This window comes from Lissotriton helveticus, chromosome 1_1, assembly GCF_964261635.1.
Source record: "Lissotriton helveticus chromosome 1_1, aLisHel1.1, whole genome shotgun sequence".
NCBI lineage: Eukaryota > Metazoa > Chordata > Amphibia > Caudata > Salamandridae > Lissotriton > Lissotriton helveticus.
Window position 1 is genome coordinate 1433768075 of NC_136057.1, and position 18270 is coordinate 1433786344.

Consider the following 18270-nt stretch of genomic DNA (forward strand, 5'->3'; position numbering starts at 1 on the left):
GTCTCTCTGTGACTTTGGCCACGAAAGGGAGGAGAGAGATAGGCTAGTAGTTGGAACAAAGGCAAATGGTGGCCTATGTCATACACACACATACACACACTGGCTAGACAAAGGTGGCATGGTAACACAGCATTAATTCAGCAATGTCAAAAAGGAAAATTAAAATGGCAAAAAATCAACAGCACACATCCTCCAAAGTCATTACCCCACCTATACACTAGTTGTAGGACAAAAATAGTGAAATACCACAAAGAAAACACATTTTGTATTGTAATCCAATGCCATCCATGTCCTAAATTATGTTTCAATTCAACAGACACCAAAGAAACAGTTTTTCCATGCACTCATGACTAGTACTGGGCTGCGGTTGGGAAGTCCCATTGGCAGACTAGGCCACATAGTGAATTAAAAGAATATTGAAAATGTATTTAATAACATGGAGAAAATATACTAAACTGTGTAACATTTTTCCTTTACAAAAGAAGAAAATTGACATGCAAAAAATAACTAGGCCCCTGCTGAAAGAGCAGGCCACCCCACCACAATAAATTTAAAAAATAGAATAAGAACTCAAATAAACCCTGGTGTGTGCCCTCTATCAAACAACAACACGCTTATACAACTGTTTTTTAACTTACATGTGGAATCTCAGATACAAATGGTATATATGCAGCAGACACAGAGTGATTCTTCCATCTCCAAATCCAAATGAAAAGTGCCCAGGAGATGAACAAAGCACTGAGAGGAGCCTGCTGGACACAAACAGGATGTTGGAGACTCTGGGGCATTTCCTTCCTTCTGGGAAAAAAAGTTTTAAAAAAAGACTCCTTGCACAAAAAACCAACACAAACGGTCCATTTGAGAATATTTTTTAACTCCAAATTGTCATTTCGAGGAGATTTAGATGCTTCTTAAGGAGAGAATCTTCCCCGAGTTGCAGCTGCGGTCGATCGTGCTCACTCGTGATTGCGTATATCACAAAACAAGCGGAGTAAATCACTGGCTTGGCCTTAAGCCGTGATAGCAGCCACAACATCTTGCAGGAGCTCACAGGCGGCTTGCAAATCTTGTGGCGCTTGCAAATGAGCAGAAAATCTTGTGGGCACTCATGAGCACCCAGCAAGTTTCTCCCGCGCACATGAAACAACATTTTGAGTGCACCAACTAAAAAAACTCTGCTAGGTTGCAGAGTGCAGCATTTCTCAGTACTCGTGGCTCTCTGTGAAACGCCGAATTGCCGAATTCCACAAACTCCACAAGCGGAGAAGAGTTTTACATTCAGACCTAGCATAGAGTAGAGTGGAGTTGCTTTGTGTGAGTGGAGTGGTGTGGAGTGGAGTGGCATCCAGTGGAGTGGGGAGTCGTAGAGTGGAGTGGCCTAAAGTAGAGTTGAGCGGCATAGAATTATGGGGAGTGGCATAGAGTAGGGGAGCAGAGTAGAGTGGCGGAGAGAGTTACAGTTGTTGGTGTAAGTAGCTAAAAGTTCACTAAAAGACGAGGAAAAACAAGGAGAGGATGTGGCATAACAGTCAGATCTGATGACTCTGGAGCTGGGGATCCAGGTTGAATCTAGTCGTCGGCTCAACATCTTGCGATTCTGGACAGATCACTTAATTTCCCCTCGCCTATGGACAGCGCCTGGATACCCTCAGGCTGCGCTCTACAAATCTGAGTATTTAACAAAGGTGAAGAAGAACAGATGCACTTGGCCAATGCTCCAGGGAGGAGCTAACACAAGAAAAGAATGGAAGCCAACGGAAGCTAAAAAATTTAAACATGGAAAATGAGACTGACAATGAAAACAACTAATGGTATGCTGTGGGTGAGATGTATGCCCGCTGAATTGTAAACAATATGTCTCACAGCACAAGGAATGATCTGTGTAGGCGAGACCTAAAAAGCGGCACCAGACCATAAAACAGGCCCACAAATCGCCAAAAAAAGGACCAGCCTTTCCAGCACTGCAGATTTCTGATAGGACCGTCAGACCCTAAACTCTCCTCTACATGAATGATATTTTGATGTTGTCGCCGATAACCCATTGAAAAGTCTACTAATGGATGTCAAGAAGAGAGAAATCTTTTAAAAAGTTAAGATGACATAAAAAGCCTTCCTATTTTAAGTAGCTGGGCCTTCTGCTCTGTCTTGATGGGGGATTGATGATCAGCGCCATTAGACCTTTTTGGTATTAGATTAGGGTGACCAGAATTGTAAAGCTAAAAACTGGGACATTTCATGAAAATAGAAGAAGGACTACAGTTTTACTTCAAGCAAGCGCACAGAATGACAGCGCTCCTCAGCAGAGAATTACAGAACAGGCAGTTAGAACAAACATAAAATGCAATGTTTAAACCCAGAAGCTTGCCTGTTAATTAACTTTCTTTCTAGAAACAACTGCTAACTATCCCTGCTTTGTACAACATAAAAAACACCTCCCGCCATTTTCTGTCGACCCTCTCTAAAAACTGGAACAGGAGCTAAATGTCCTGAAATCTGCTGGGACCGCTGGTGAAAAATCGGGACCATCCGGGACAGCTGGTCACACTATATTAGTTGCTGTATAAATGTAGCTACTAGTAGTCAGAGCACGAGCCGGGGTTGCACGCGGGTGGACAGTGTCCACCCACTATTTTCACAGGGTAAACGCCGTCCACCCTGCCAACAATTTGAGCCCCACTGAATAATGTGCTGAACTCATCCCGGTGTAATTTACAAACACCGGGGGCACTTTCAGCAGCGCCTGCACGTTGTCTGCTTTCCATCTGCAAAAACGTGCAGGTGGGGACAGGCTTTCTTATTTAAGACTCCTGCTGGGCCCATAACAAAGGCCGAATTTAAGGGGTAATCAGTCCTCCTCTTGTTCGAGTCTCTTGGCTGGGAGCAGTAAGGAGCCTCACACCTGATACAAATGAAGCAGAGGGGAAACAAAGGTTCCCGCCTCATCAGCACTTACACATACTTAAGAGAGGCAGCTCTTCACTTTGTTCAGTCCCTGTTTAGGAGATATGCATGCACTGTAAGAATGTCAGATGTGTTGGTCTTTCCCAGTATTTTCACAAAGCAAATTGCATTTATATAGAGTTTACAACACCTGAAGAGGCGTTGAAATAATTTAAGTACCATTATTTTTTCTCTTATAGCCCTATTCAGCCCAATGCAAGGTGTCAGAGCGCTTTACATCAACACGTGTATATTACATGTACAATAAATTACATACGTTTGTAAATCAATGTACAGGATTTGTTACATAAAACTGGGGGATTGCAAGGTGTAGAACTCCCATATCATCTTATATAGCTCACTGTGCTATTATCCCCGCAATGCACTCAAACGTACACATGATAGAGCTGCTAAACATATATGTGAGGGCTTTAGATCTGATGTAACTTCTTGTGATGTCACCTCCAGTAAAGTCGTGGCTTGTGATGACACTTTCTATGATGTCAATTCCTGTGCTGCCATGTGTGATTTTTTTGTGTGCTGTGATGTTGTGCGCCATGATGTCTCGTGCCGTGATGTCACTTGCATACTGCCTAACTAGGTGAGTCCCCCGACTTCTTTTTTTAGAACTTGTGCCCTGCTAGTAGTAGCATACCAGGGATTCCGCTTTATTGCAATTAAATGGATTTTGACGCGTGAAATTGTTGAACAATTCAGCGAAATTACATGGATTGAAAAGAAGTAAAATCAAGAAATGAAGATTTACTAATGAGTTGGTATTTTGTGAATTATACACGTTGATTTTTAAAGATTTGTGTTCACATAATGTATAAATTGAGTCAATGCATATAAATTGGTGACAAAAATGTGAATAAGCTTTATGGGCACCATGTGAATAGTGCGTCCCAACCAACAGGTACTGTTTTTCTATGTCAAAGAGACATTCTTGCAGATTGCAGGAGAAGCTCTGCATTACGAGGCAAACTCCCTGGGTGGTACTGCCATAGACAGATTCCCACAGCCTGGCCTGGCCCATCTCATACGGCAATCGGGTAGACCGCTCAGCCATTCATTTAATTCGAAGTAGTGTCACCTCCTCCCACTCAGGCACGTGTTGACTTCCGTGCGTTTCTGCTGAGCTCAGATCTGCAGTGAGCTGCTGGACACTGCGCAGAACCGCGCAGGGGCGCGCGGGGTTTCTTTGTAGTAGCAGGATGTGTCAGCCTTTCGTTTCTGAGAACGCTGCAGCCCCCACGGAGGGGAACACCTCCTTCTTTTAAGCCTCGTCGGTCTAGAGATATAGGTGGGGGGGCAGCGCACGGCCCTACACCTTCCGAGCCTAGCCCGGGTCGGAGGAGGAGCGGCTGGCGGCACCTACTCGGCTCTCACTACAGCTGAAGCATCACTCCACTCCACCCATCTCCAACCAGAGCTGCACCTACAGCTCTACAGCTACAACGACATCGGAGGCCTTACTCACGCAGCCCCTACTGCATCAGAGACAGTGCCACCTCTCTTCCAATTCCATCGGAATCTTTACCTACTACTAACGTCCTGCTCCATCGCGGATGGCACCTACTCAGGGTTACCTTTTCAGGCTGTACCTTCTAAGCACTAACCCGATCGGAAGCCTTACTGCTCTACAGTTCCTACTCCATCACCTACTCAGCTCCAACCTCATCGGAATCTTTACCTGCTAACTCCCTGCTCCTACTCAGGGTTAACAGCACTGACTCCGCGTTTACTCCATCAGAGACAATACCGGCTGAGCTCTGATTTCATCAGAATCTTGAACTGTTCAGCTCCAGTTGCATCAGAGAGGGTAATTCCTCACTGGTAACCCTGCCCTTCTGTAAATTAATCGAAAGCCTGACTTACTCCCCTCAAAGGGCATCCGAAGCAGGGCCAACCAGGCTCCTTCTCCGTCGATGACAGCTCCTACTCCGCTGCAAGTCCTCATCTCTGACTTCGTCTCAAGGCACACCTGCTTACTCTCAACCCGTCGGAGAGGTGTTCTACTCACCACTGGCTCCACTGGAGGGGAGGCCGCACGTGCCCCACAAACCTAGTTTTACGCCCCAGAGATCGGGTCCCCGCTGAGCTCTGACTTCATTTCAAACAGGCCCCGCACTGCCCCAACCCCATAAAAGCCAGCGCCTACTCGGCTCAGTCTGCATCGGAGACAGTCCCTACTCTGCTCTATCTCCATAAAGAGAGTGCCTACTCCGCACAAACGTCACCATTACTACTCAGACTTGGTTGGAGACAGTCCCTACTCTGCTGTAACTCCATAAAAGACAGTGCCTACTCTGCTCTAACGTCAGCAGAGACCGTTACTACTCTGCTCAGATTTGTTTGGAGACAGTGCCTACTCAGCTCCAAACCCATAAAGGCAGCCCCTACTCTGCTGCATCTGCGCCATTTCAGAGAGCTGTAAGTCTTTTCCTTCTCCAGCTGTGCCTAATTGCGCCTGACCAAGAGGCTCTGACTCCTTTAAAGGCTGCGGCTCCGTTCCTACTCACTTCGACGGCATCAACAACATTACCCTGAACATTCTAGCTCCATCATAGGCCGCACAGCGCGCGCACAGCTCCAGCTCCTCCGGTTGGCAGAATGGAGCCGGCCGTACGCTACCCTTCCGTCTTCGTGGTGGACAGACAGGTGCACCCCGTGCCGCTGGCAAAGAAGCAGAGACCGAAGCCCTCGCTGCTGCATACCGTGGTGCTCCTGCTGGTGCTGCTGGCGCTGGCAGGGCTGGCCGTCGAGGCCTACTTCCTGAGGGGCTTCCAGGAGGATCTCAAGGCGCTGACCTCTCAACTCTCAGTAAGTGAGACTCGGGGTAGGGGGGAGGCTGAATGGATAGACACTCAAACACAGGCAGTGTCTATGGTCGTTCTGGGTTTGTGAGCCGACGGGTGTCGCTGTCCATGTGTGCATAATGTGTCTTGGGTTGCCTCTACATTTGAGGACACTATGGTGTGGATCACTGCCCACGGCACACAACTTAGGCTGGGGTTTGAAGTCACCTTCAAAACATGTACATCGTGGCATGGGGACACATTCATGGCTCGAGTCGGGGGTCCACGCGGGTGGACGGCGTCCCCCCACTCTTTTCACAGGGTGGACGCCGTCCCCCCTGCCAAGAAGCTGGTCATTTGCATACTATCAGTCCCCCCACTTCTTTATATAGGACTTGTGCCCTGGGCACATTCCATCCGTAAACATGCACAATGAGCACAATTGTGCACGGATCAACACGTTGTGGCCTCTGGTCTGCGGTTACCCTCAATACATGCAAAATGTCAGGGCCGGCTTTAGGGCTGGTGGAGCCCACTGCGACAATGCTTATTTGCGCCCCCCATACACTTCCTCTGCCACAGATTCCCCCACCAACACCCTTTAACAGTACCCTCAGGTCTCCATAATTCCTCTCTCTACGTTGCATTTGATTAGTTTTATAGCGCCACTCATCGCAGTGTAGTGTCAGAGCACTTTACATCACACACATTACACAAAGACATGAGAGGGAGAGAAATGTTTCCTAAGACAGAGGACTACAAGGAGTAGGACTCACATCTCATCCATACTGGTAGACCGTATAGTTTAATAGCTCACTGTTCTATGTTAGGATTTTTAATTTATAAACTGCAAGTAACAAAAGGATCTCTCTGACAAAAGCAGTAACCCACTGACCTATTTACATTATATGCACTTTGTGATCTCAATGGTACACCGTCTTTGCAACAGGCATATCAACCCACTGCACTACATTACCATGAGTCAAAACTTCCACTAGACAAACCTCTGATCTCTCTCTATGAACAACATTAATCATCTGAGTTATCTTGACATTTTTATTGTTGCCTGAAAATTGCTGGAGGCCAGGAACACAGCAGCAGGTGCTTTTCAAACCTAATCTACTTGCAAACACAACCCCTCCACCCAAATATCAGGGCCTGGTGCAGTCGCACTGGTCGCGCTGCCCAGAGCCGGCCCTGACCCTAATATATGTGCAAGGTCAAGCGCACACAACCTAAGTCTATTCAACAGTTGGTGATGTGTCTTTTGATGGAGGGATAAGACCAAACTTCTCTTTAGTTGTTCCTTTCCTTATTTATTATATCAAATGACAGTATTTGTATACATGAAAACCAGCCGACACGTGTTTCGTCAAAAACGGGGTAGACCCGTGACTCTTCAGGGCGTCGGACCGGTGATAATTCCAACCCGGTCCTAATCGGGTGTAAGAAAATATAAGTGGACGTGATGGAGGTGCTCCTTTTATTAAGATGTACGGGTTGTGCCGCCGTTAGGTATGCGGTCGGTCACAAATGGGCAAGCAAATCCGCTTGGCCCATCCTAAAGGCTTGTTCGCAAGCCAGTTACGAAAACAGAGTTCTGTCGGTTCTTCTTCTGTCCCTAACACTCCGAAGAACCGACAGAACTCTGTTTTCGTAACTGGCTTGCGAACAAGCCTTTAGGATGGGCCAAGCGGATTTAAGTCCAAAACCAGTCTGGTATTGCTTGTGTTCACTTCTGGTGGTTCATGTCTGACAGTTCTGGATGGACCGTTCCTATGAGGAATAGGCTCAGTACTGATTTGCATAAGGTGGGCTTCTGTCTAGAGTGTCAAAAATGACGAAAATGGAGCATGGAGTTACTCTACATGTATGTCTGGCAGCAGAATATGAGGTACCCTCCATTTGTGCAAAAAGTTGCATTGAACACCCTTCCATGTTTCTGCACCCTGATTTGACATGGCAATCCCTTTGTGTACAATGTGCTTGGAGTCACCAACTGTGTATCCACAATGTGGATGCCTTTTGTTCCATGAGTCCAAAATGTGGCATCTGGTCACCATAGATTTGTATCCAACATGGACTGTGGACTCATGTCACATGTTCATAATGTGTCAGGAGTTCACTTTAAATTCATCCACCACATGGCATGAGGTTCTCATGCAAATATGTACTGCACAGCATCCTAATAAAAGTGCACACAAAAGGCCTGATTGGCAAAGGTAACTTACACAAACTTTTGTAGCTAAAATCTTTTGAGTACGTTTACTACTTTTTAGATTTCCCAAAATTAACTTTTGCTGTTACTTACACTTTTGTAGTAAACTTGCACTTTCATAGGAAGTCCAGCACTACACACGGACAACCCCTGGTACTGCAACACTATCTCCTAGCATATTATGGAGGTAGGAACCGCCTACAAAAATGTAAGTTACTACAAAAGTGTAAGTTACTACAGAAGTGCAGTTGTGAACACCAAAAAGTAGTAAAGGTACTCAAAAGATTTTAGCTACAAAATTTTGTGTTGTGAATGGCACTTTGTAGTATTTTTTTATAGTACTACTGTATTGCTAGAAAACGTAGTAAAGTGTAGCTTGTTAATCGTACTCCATGTGTCATGTGTGTACAACATGGCATGGATTCCCCATAAAAGAGTACACGATAAGAGCAGGAAGTCATCATTTAACTTTGTGTGTGAGCAGGTACAATTATGTAGCACCTTCGGAAACATGAATGCCTCTCACAGCTTTATTCTTAACCTTTTAGTTACAGCCGTCGCGAGCACTACCTCGTAGTGCTGCGCATGTCCGTTGGCCGACGCCGCCCCGCCCACCTAATGGAACGCCCCGCACCGCTGCGGAATTGCCACTGCGGTTAAGGCGTTAAGCTCTGGAGGGTTGAGGTGCATGAATCAGGCCCTCTAAGACAGTTTATTGTGAAAATATTTTGTTTAAATACACGTTTAGGAAATGGGGATTAGACCCCACAGAGGATGGCCTAACTGCCCACCTTCAAAGGACACTCACTGAGAATAGTTTATGTCCGTTCTGTGTGTGTCCAGCTCTCTGATTGGACATAGGCGGGCCACTGGAATTATGCGATTGTGCAACCGCAGCGATTTTCACATAATTATAGATTTGCTGCATGTGCCACATAATCCATCAATTTCTGCATAATCTGCAGATAAAAAAAAAATCTAGCTCAAATGTTTCAAACGTTACTAAAAACGCAGAGGCACATGTTGCCACGCAGTGGAAGGCCTTTTGCAAACGATGACTGGCCACCATTCTTTTGCTTATTGCTATGTTTGGATATTAAACTGGTACTAATGGGGTACACCTAATGCTCAGACAGTGTTAAAAAGTGTAAAAAAATTACAAAATGATGAAGGAATACTATTAAAAATGTGTCACCTTATGCTTCATTCTATTAAGGCAACAGTGGTCCCTTACAAGCATTAATATTTAATCAATAAATATAGACGAAGTCGTTACTATATTGCAAATGACATACCCAGCCGGGCAGAGGTCTTAGTATTTACTTTTCAGTCAATGTAAAACATAATTCACACACAATATACAAGACAGGGCACAAGCCTGCACCCAGTTTATTACACAGACAAAAGGGAAACAATGAAAAGGAAACAAACAAAAGGGCTTATAGGCAAAAGCTTAGCGTTCTGTAAACTTGTTAATCGCACAGTTTAGATTATGAAACAGAACACTATTGACACCTTCACACTTTTAGAGGACATATAAGTAATTCCATGTGTATAAGGTGCACATGCTTCATAACTTGCCTTTTCTTGCCACTTAATTTACTCAACCTTGCTGCATATTTTGGCCCTCATCTGTCGCATAATTTCAGTGTCCCTAGACATATGGTTGGTCACTAGCCATCATCAGGTTTGGCTAGTTCAAAGTGACCATGCTGAACACAGGTAGGTGGCCATTTCTTTTTGTATCCTTGGAAGAATTATCTTATTTTCTGTCACTTTTGGAATTTGTAAATCCCCTCACTTGCGTAGTTCAACCATAAACATTATTTCCGAGATCTAGACAGGAGATGATTAATGCTTCCATCTCCTGCCAGCTGTTTCCCACAGATGTAGCTTCCTCAACTTTCTGATCAGCTAATAGCAGTTTTGGGTGCCCAGGCTCACCTGCTGTGTCATCATGAGGTCCGGGTTTTGGATCACACAAAGCCTTTCCACTCGAGTTGAATTGGGAATCTTTACACCCCAAATAGATGGAAATGTGACGAGTCTGCCAGCCTATTCCATACCCTCTATGGGCCAAAACAGATCCTGAATTTGCAAGTTGGATGTGACTTGGATCCAGCACCATTGTGGCTAGTTTATCAGCTTTTCTTAATTTGAGCCGGTGGTTTCCAGTGCTCGGCACCTGCACTTTATTGTCAACACCGGTTCTTATGACAGCCTGCCACATGGTGGCACTGCTTGTCTTATTTTTGAGGAGTAGAATGACTGTTGTTTAATAATTACATTTACATTAAAATCACTAATACCTGCCTCCCAAAGCTATAAGACTAGCTTGGGTGGTATTAGTCATTTTAATGTATATTTACAGTCTGAATTGTCACACTTGTATGAGTGTAAGGGCTAATAGTGATAGTACTATCATTGGCAGTGCTGGTGGGAGCAATGGGTAGTGCAAGCTGCAGTGGTTTCCTGACAAGAGCCCTGGAACTTCTTTTCCCCCCAACATTTTGCACTGCCATCCGGTGTCTGTCTCATTGGCATATACTTATGCATTAACTTTTTAAGACTGAATCTGCAGATCATGCTTTTAGATCTCAAAAGAGGAGAAAGCAAGCTCTTAATGCACATTGCAATCAGAGACCCATAGACTGGCGTCATCTTATCCCCACCCAACATTGACGCCCAGAGCCAAAATAAAATACATGAACTAACTCATCACTTGCCACTTTACCCTCCAGCCGGAAATAATCTGGAAAGGAGAAATATATGGTCAAGTGTTCTGAAGGCAGTGCCCAAGCTCGGTAAAACCGCAGAGCCAACCGGCCCTTATCCATCACCTCAAACGTCATGTCGTAGTAGATTACCCGCCAGCCCCTTCCTCTGGTCTTTAGGATAAAACAAACCCTAGACTGAAGGAGGTGTACAGCAGGAAGCTTGTGTTGCTGTCCAACTTTTCACAAGTTGGCATGGGTCACTGACTTTGCGTCTAGGACATGACTCAGGGGTCCCTGTCCATATATTTTCAATCCAATATACGCTTAGTAAATTTTTATTTCAAAATCACGTGTCACAGTGTTGCCTTAGTTAGCTATCCAAATGCACACGTGTGTCCATATTTAAACAGCATGGTATGCTGTCAACGTACAATTATAAATAGTTGATTCCTGGGTCGTCGGTCACTGACCATGTGTATGTCACCCAGGGGTGCAACTAGACCCGAACTTCAGGCTTCAGGGGGGCTAGCACTCCCAGCCAGGGCTGGCCCTAGCACTGGTCACACAGAGTGCAACAGTGTTTTTTTGCATCCTCTCCCCATTTCCTCCTTCTCCATGAATAACCTCACCACCACTCACCAACAATGCACCTCATCTCTCTATAGCCCCTTTCTTACAAACATTTCATTTTTTTATAGCGCTACTCATAGTTTACTCACACTCAGTTCTGTGATCTGCATGGTACACGTTCGTTGTTGCAGGCACATTAACCTTCTGCACTGAGTGGGTGGCAGGAGTGCCCATGTGAGTGCACGGTGAGCAATGCGACAGTGTGAGAGTAGGATAAGAGGAGTGACTGCAGGGTGACCGAGGTGAGCAAATGAATTTGGGTGCGGATGTAAGTGCAGAGTGAAATGAATTAATGCATGGGTAGCTATGGGCTTGTTTCAGTGAGATTGCAGGTTGATCAGTGAGGGGGATAGGTGAGTGAAATGTCACACGAGTGCAGGGTGAGTTGTGTTCTTGTGTGACTGCAGGGTGAGGTACAGGGTTAATAGCACAAGTGCATTGTGAGTACAGGTTGAGTGGGTGCATGTTGTGAGTGCATGGTGATCAGTGTGAGTGCATTGTGATTGCTGTGAGTGCAGGGTGAGCATGTAAGTGAAGGGCACAAATGAGGAGTGAGTTGTCTGAATGCAGGGTGCATTTCCAGACACTTGAAGTAACTCAGCTTGTTATTGATAGCAGCTTAGGGTTTAAGATTTAAGTTAAACTCTTGCTGCTATGGCATTAATAAGCGTTCAAGGTTGGAGGAAATAAATATTGTGCTGATCCTGCAACAAACTTTTAGTCTTATGATTAGGGTTGCCAGCTCATTATTTTGATGTCTCAGATGGTACAGGAATAAGCAATAATAATAAAATAATAATAAAGGGATTTTTATAAAGCGCCTGGTACGCTAAGAAGCGTGTCTCCGCGCTAACTGAAAGAAATGCAGACTCAAGCAGAGATAAGGAATGGACCCGACTATCTTGAAAAGAGGTGTGTTTTTAATTTCCTCCGGAAACTAGTTTCTGATGGGTCCAAACGGAGATCAAGGGGTAGAGCATTCCAGCTCTTCGCCACCAGGTAGCGAAAAGATCTTCCTCCCATGCGGGCCCTTCTCACTCTAGGCACCTTTAGTAGGCCTCCATGTGATAAGCGCAAAGCGCGAGATGGGGCATACCTGGTGACTAGACTCTGGAGAGGTACAGGTGACCTCTTAGCAAGAATGCGATGACAGGTGCACAGGGACTTAAAATCAATTCTGCTCCTTACCGGCAGCCAGTGGAGGGTCTGAAGGGCAGCTTTGGAGCTTGATCTTTTTGGAAGCTTTAGTGTAAGGCGTGCTGCAGCATTCTGAAGCACCTGCAGGCGATTGATTGCCTTACAGGTTGCTCCCAGGTACAATAGATTGCCAAAGTCCATTCGTGCTGTGACAAGGGCATGCACCAGGGTTTTGCGCGCGGTCATGGGGAGAAGAACTAGGACCTTCCGTAGCTTTGTTAATACACCAAAACAGATGCCCGTCACCCTGTCTATCTGGGGCCCGAAAGACAGGTCAGCATCGAGCCAAACCCCAAGATTTCTTACTTCAAGACAGGGTGTTGGGGCCTCACCTAGACATGGGGGCCACCACGCCGACGACCAGACAGTTGGGTTCCCCCCCACCACGAGCACCTCGGTCTTGCTACCATTTAATTTAAGGCAATTGGTGGACATCCAGGTTGCAAGATCTTGCATGCAGGCCCTGAAACTGTCCATGGCAAGGCCGGGTGCACGCGAGAGGGAGACAACCAGCTGAGTGTCGTCGGCGTAGGATACAATTTGTAATCCGTGACCAACAGCAATTGGAGCCACTGGAGAGACATATAGATTAAAAAGGGTTGGGCTCAGGGACGATCCTTGCGGAACTCCCTGACCCAAGCCTATGTCTCTAGAATAGTGGTCACCTTGGCGGACTTGGAAGCTTCTTCCAGTCAGGAAGGATTGGATCCACTGGAGTGCGGCTCCCGTTATTCCTCCGCTATTCAGACACTGTAGCAAGGTGGAGTGAGCTACAGTGTCGAATGCCGCACTTAGGTCCAGTAGGATGAGGGCCATAGTATGACCCTCCTCCACTCCCTGCCGCAAGGTCTCCACCGCCATCAAAAGCACTGATTCTGTTGAATGGCGGTGACGGAAGCCAAATTGGGTGTCGTGCAGTAAGGCAGCTTTGTCCACAAAGTCCATTAATCACCTAAAGCAGTATTTTCAGCACTTATCTGTGCATACTTCGTACAGCAAATATAAATACAAAGCACTTTGAATTGTGTTCTAGGGCTGCCTGAATGATCCATGACTGATAATTAAAGATAACAAAGACAGAGAAGTCACATTACAAATGAATACATACTTTTTTATTTATAACCCTATTTAGTGTCAATACAAGGTCTTTGCAGGCTCTTTAAACAACACATGGCTGGCATTTTTCTTTTGGAAACCCTACTTTACATTCCTTTACATGAAATGCATTCTCACACTATGGCAGTAAATCTACAATACAAATGTAAGGCATAGGCAGAGTGGGGGCCCAGGGGGTACTGGAACCAGAAAAAAACTAAGCCTCGGTAACCAGTTTACAAATGTATGTAAATATGCAAATGGTCTTTAAAGACCTGTAAAAACCACAGGCATGCCAGAGATAAGACTCCAGACATTGCCCAGCGGAGCCCACAGCAGCTCGAGCTGCAGCAGCCCAGACTGAGACACAAGATGGGGAAGGGCTGAATCCCTTTTAGCCCTATGGGTGTTGTCTGCCTAACTGTCAGTACAGCTATTGCTGATTCAACACAGACAACAAAGCTTTACCCTTCCTTTGGCAGATCAATACCTTGATCCACTGGCTAATATCTCACACAAAACAGATAGCAGAGCTATCCCTCACCGGTCTCAGACAGCAGTGCTTCCTCTCAAATGTTGCGATAGCACAGCCATGCTTCATTGGTTACAGGCAGTTTGGCTATTCTTTGCTCGGTTGAGCTATCCCAGATAGGTGCTTATCTCTCAGTCTGATTATCTAGCTACCGGTGTACTTGTCTGTCCTGTCTGGCTGTGTCCATCCATCCATCTGTGCTAGGTACCCTGGGGCATAGTACTAGAAGTATATCACACAGAAAAGAGGCTGAGGTTGTTTGCTACCGTAAAACCTCCAAAAGTACACATAGTCCAAACCAATGGTGGGGCAGCCTAGTTTCTCTTTATCCTCACTGAAATAAGTTATTCTATCCAATGGGAACAAAAGAAAAACATTTGGATGGAAAAGCCTCACCCGCATTATTGTGGCATGCTTCAACATTGGATAGTCTGCCACATCATCACAGAGTAATACCACCATTGTGGTCTCAAGCTCAGGAAGAGGGAATTGATAATAAGTCATTCTAGCGATACAAGGGGTACAGATTTATATTGAAACTACTTCTGTGTATACCTCTAGGAAGTGCCTTTATTTACTGGATACAGAAGGAAGGATTAAATACCAATGCACAATGATATAATACGCTTATTTATGTCACTGTCATCCCCCATATCTACAATTTGCTGACACGTTTCGGCCTCTCTGAGAGACCAAAATGGGTATGTGACCTCGGTCAGAGCAGCACAGGTACCCCTAAAGTGTGTCCCACGTCCTCATGTGTAGATGCAGGTAAGAATAGGTCTTACCTCTACCGGTCCTTTTAGTTTTTTCACCAGTGGATCACAAAGCACAATGATGTTTAAGATTATAGTCAATCACCCACAGTGCATATTCCTTCTCCTACAACTTGCTCATTCTTTTTGTCCCAAAGTGTCTTTCATGAGCATTAAAACAATCTTCTGCAATAGTGAAAAACTGTGTTACACTTGTGATAGAACATCACATATAACATGCGTGAAAAAAACAGTGAGCATGCACAGATAGTGCATCTATTTACTCAATTGTTAAGGGGTTTGAGACCAATAGTCTCACTGGAGGGGGACCACTCCAGTAGCCACACAGTTCAAAACAGTAAGCAGAGATTCTGTCATAATTCCTACTGTATCACAGATGTATATTTTATATACGAAGGATTCAACACAGGATACAAGGGGCTTCATGCATTGTATGTCTATCTGTTAAAATCTGTAACAATGGTCGTCTCAAAGGGAGTGTCTACCTCGGATGCAAAATGAGGTCAGGGCCTGTCAGCTGTATTATCATAAAGTTAATTTCCCAGGACCGACGCCATTTTGCTTACCCCCTATTGTTGCATATTCATTTATATCAGGTAGATAGGTAGGTTTTTATCCTCATGTGATTCTACCATAGGTCCCACGTCACAAGCCATTCCCACTACCAGTGTGTGCCGGATTCAGGAGCATGTTGAGGTCATGGAAGCAAATCCAGGGCAAATGTTTGTCTCTCAAGGTAAATCACTTGCTGTAATCATACATTCGCTCGTTCTTTGCGCTGTGTCTGAGGTATGTCTCTCAGGGTTGTGAGTATAAGGAATAATATCATTGGTGGCATTGGGGTGAAATATCCGCGGTCACATCCCTCAGGGTACAAACACCAACTCAGGATCAATGGGTTGTGGTACAACCCAGTTCAATATTTCAATACCACCAACACTGTCTCCTGTAGCTCGTACTTAGAACCCCTCAATTAACACCCAAGATAACACCACCCTGTCAGTCCAATGGACATCCGGGTCGTTTTCAAAATGAGTAAACAAGGCCCTGTCATGTTCGACCGCAGCAGACTCCCCACACCTAACTTAGTCAGGGCACAGGTCCCATATATCCACCCATTCGACCACTGGTGAGCTCCTTTCTGTGGCTGCAAAGGCACCAGTTCGAGACCTTTCACCAGAGCAGAATAAGTGGCACCCACAGGCCACTGGGGCACGCCGCCTATTAGCGTGCATGGTGACTTGGCATTCCAGGAACTCATGGCAAATTCCTTCCCGTATAGTTTTAGGAAGTGAGCCAACAAAGGAGCCTAGTACAACAGAAGCACAATATCAGAACCAACTCTCCCAGCACACAACATTGTGACCGTCATATTCTCTTACCCCACACGCTACTATGAATTTGTTAAAAGGGGGGGGGGGCTATCTCATTTCAGTACATTGGCTGGCAGTTTCTCATTCCGGACACACGGGTCCGGGGTGTTAGGAGGTGAAAGGCTGGAGTTCAAACCAGAAAAAGGGGAGGGTTGGGGCGGTTGTTTTGTTTGTTTTCTGGTGATGTGTGCCCTTGAATAGTGATCTAGCACATTTCGAGAGTGGAAGCGGCCAATCTGGGCTAATGGCAACATACATGGAGCACAAATCTCAGCCTTTCCTCCACCAAGTACTGGGTAGTTAGGCTCTAAAAAATATTCAGTGGCCTAGACTAGTGCCACTCCTGATAAAATAACTAAATCCAGGGTGGAAAGCCCTTGAAAGTATAATTAGCTGCAGAATCTGCGATTTTAAAACAGAATCATTACTACATCTGATGTGCTGCTGATATCTGTTACAATCTCATCCGAAGCTATTAAAGCCAATATGGCTACGCAAAGGTGTTCGGACAGTAAACAACGCTGTTTTGGCTCAATTTTCCTCCACTGTACCGACTGACCTGGCCAGACTTGGGAAATTTATGAAAGAAGTGCGTTCCAGACTTGTTAACGAATAAGATCACGCCAACTGCGAGAAAACAGTCTTGCAGGGGACAGACAAAGACTCACTTCCCTTATAATGCTTCATATATTATTCAATTTATTAATTTGAGTGGTTTCTTTTTCAACTTTTAATATTCCTCTTGCACTTTTTATGGAATGAAAGTGTTTATAATTGTAAAAAAAAAATTCTTAAATGTTCGGTTTTTTAAATCATTCTATCATATTGCAAATGGTTTTAAGTATCTGTGCAATTAAATAAAATCTACTACTACCCTGGAATAGAATCAATTTATTGATTCTGTAGCTGGCAGAAGTCTTACCCTGTGGTGGTATGGTCCTTTCTGAAACATTTCCCAATCAAGGGTCTGATCCACTCCCTATGTTGGCATCATGACTTCTACGATGGGCTCTTTCTTCCTTATCACCTGTGTCCCACCAGAGGATGTCGTCATTCAATCCCTGGGAGTGAGTTCTCAGCCTGTAGACCTGTCTTTGCTCTAATTTCAACATGGTATTTGCCGTGTCATTTGTCCTGCGGTTGAACTTTTCCAAGATACACCTACTAAAGTCGTCTTCATTATGGCCTTGTTCCAGGAAACGCCTTGCAATTTTTGCAGCTATTTTTCTGCACCTGAACGTACTCCGGTGTTCATTAATAATTGTTCTAGCTTTTCTTGTGGTCATCCCTATATATGTCAGCCCACATTTGCAAATCATAATGTAGACCACATTATTACAGATTAATCATATTGCAATTACTATAATATTTGATGATACTTTGAGTTTGAAAACCTAAGTCAATTTCTGTTGTCTTCTTGTAAATGTAAATGTAAATGTAAATGTCAAGGTACTTATAGAGCGCACTGTCACCAGACGGTCACCTTGCAGTGTTGCCTATGCAGCTTCCTGGCGCTGATACTCATACCGCTGTGGAACCCCTCCTGGCTTTCCCTGTGAAGTGTCCACTCCTGGGCACCCCCAGGGTGAAGCCAGGCATCCTTAGCGCTGTTGGGGCCGGTGTGGAGGTTAAGCAAGCTATTGCCCAGAGTTGCAGCATGGGGCCCATGATTAGAATAGGCACCGTGATAAGCGTGGCTAAATACCACCCGAGTGACTTACCTCACTCACATATAGTTACCCAAAATAAGTCAGCCGGACAGTGGAGAAGAATAAACCAAGCAAGTTTATTAGGCCACAAACTCCCATATGAGAGGGCCCTATATCGACCTCACCCCTAAGAGTGTGCCGAGAAGGACTGCCTCACATCATCATGGTGATACATTATATTACGAGAAGGCAGAGTAAACACGCCCATAATGGAAAAGTACTGGTCCACCAAGAGTGTGGACAATGGCCTCATACAAGAGGCATCTGCACCTGCAATAGCAACAC

General features: G+C 45.2%; 1 protein-coding gene across 1 annotated transcript in view; it reads left to right on the forward strand.

Annotated features, from left to right (window-relative positions):
- The first annotated feature begins 4082 nt into the window (after positions 1 to 4082).
- TNFSF14 (TNF superfamily member 14) overlaps positions 4083 to 18270 on the forward strand; it is a 138683-nt gene continuing 124495 nt past the window's right edge. The window contains exon 1 of the mRNA XM_078658149.1: positions 4083 to 5763. Within this exon, the coding sequence (XP_078514275.1) occupies positions 5554 to 5763 (210 nt within the window). The 5' untranslated portion in view covers positions 4083 to 5553. The remainder of the gene's footprint in view (positions 5764 to 18270) is intronic.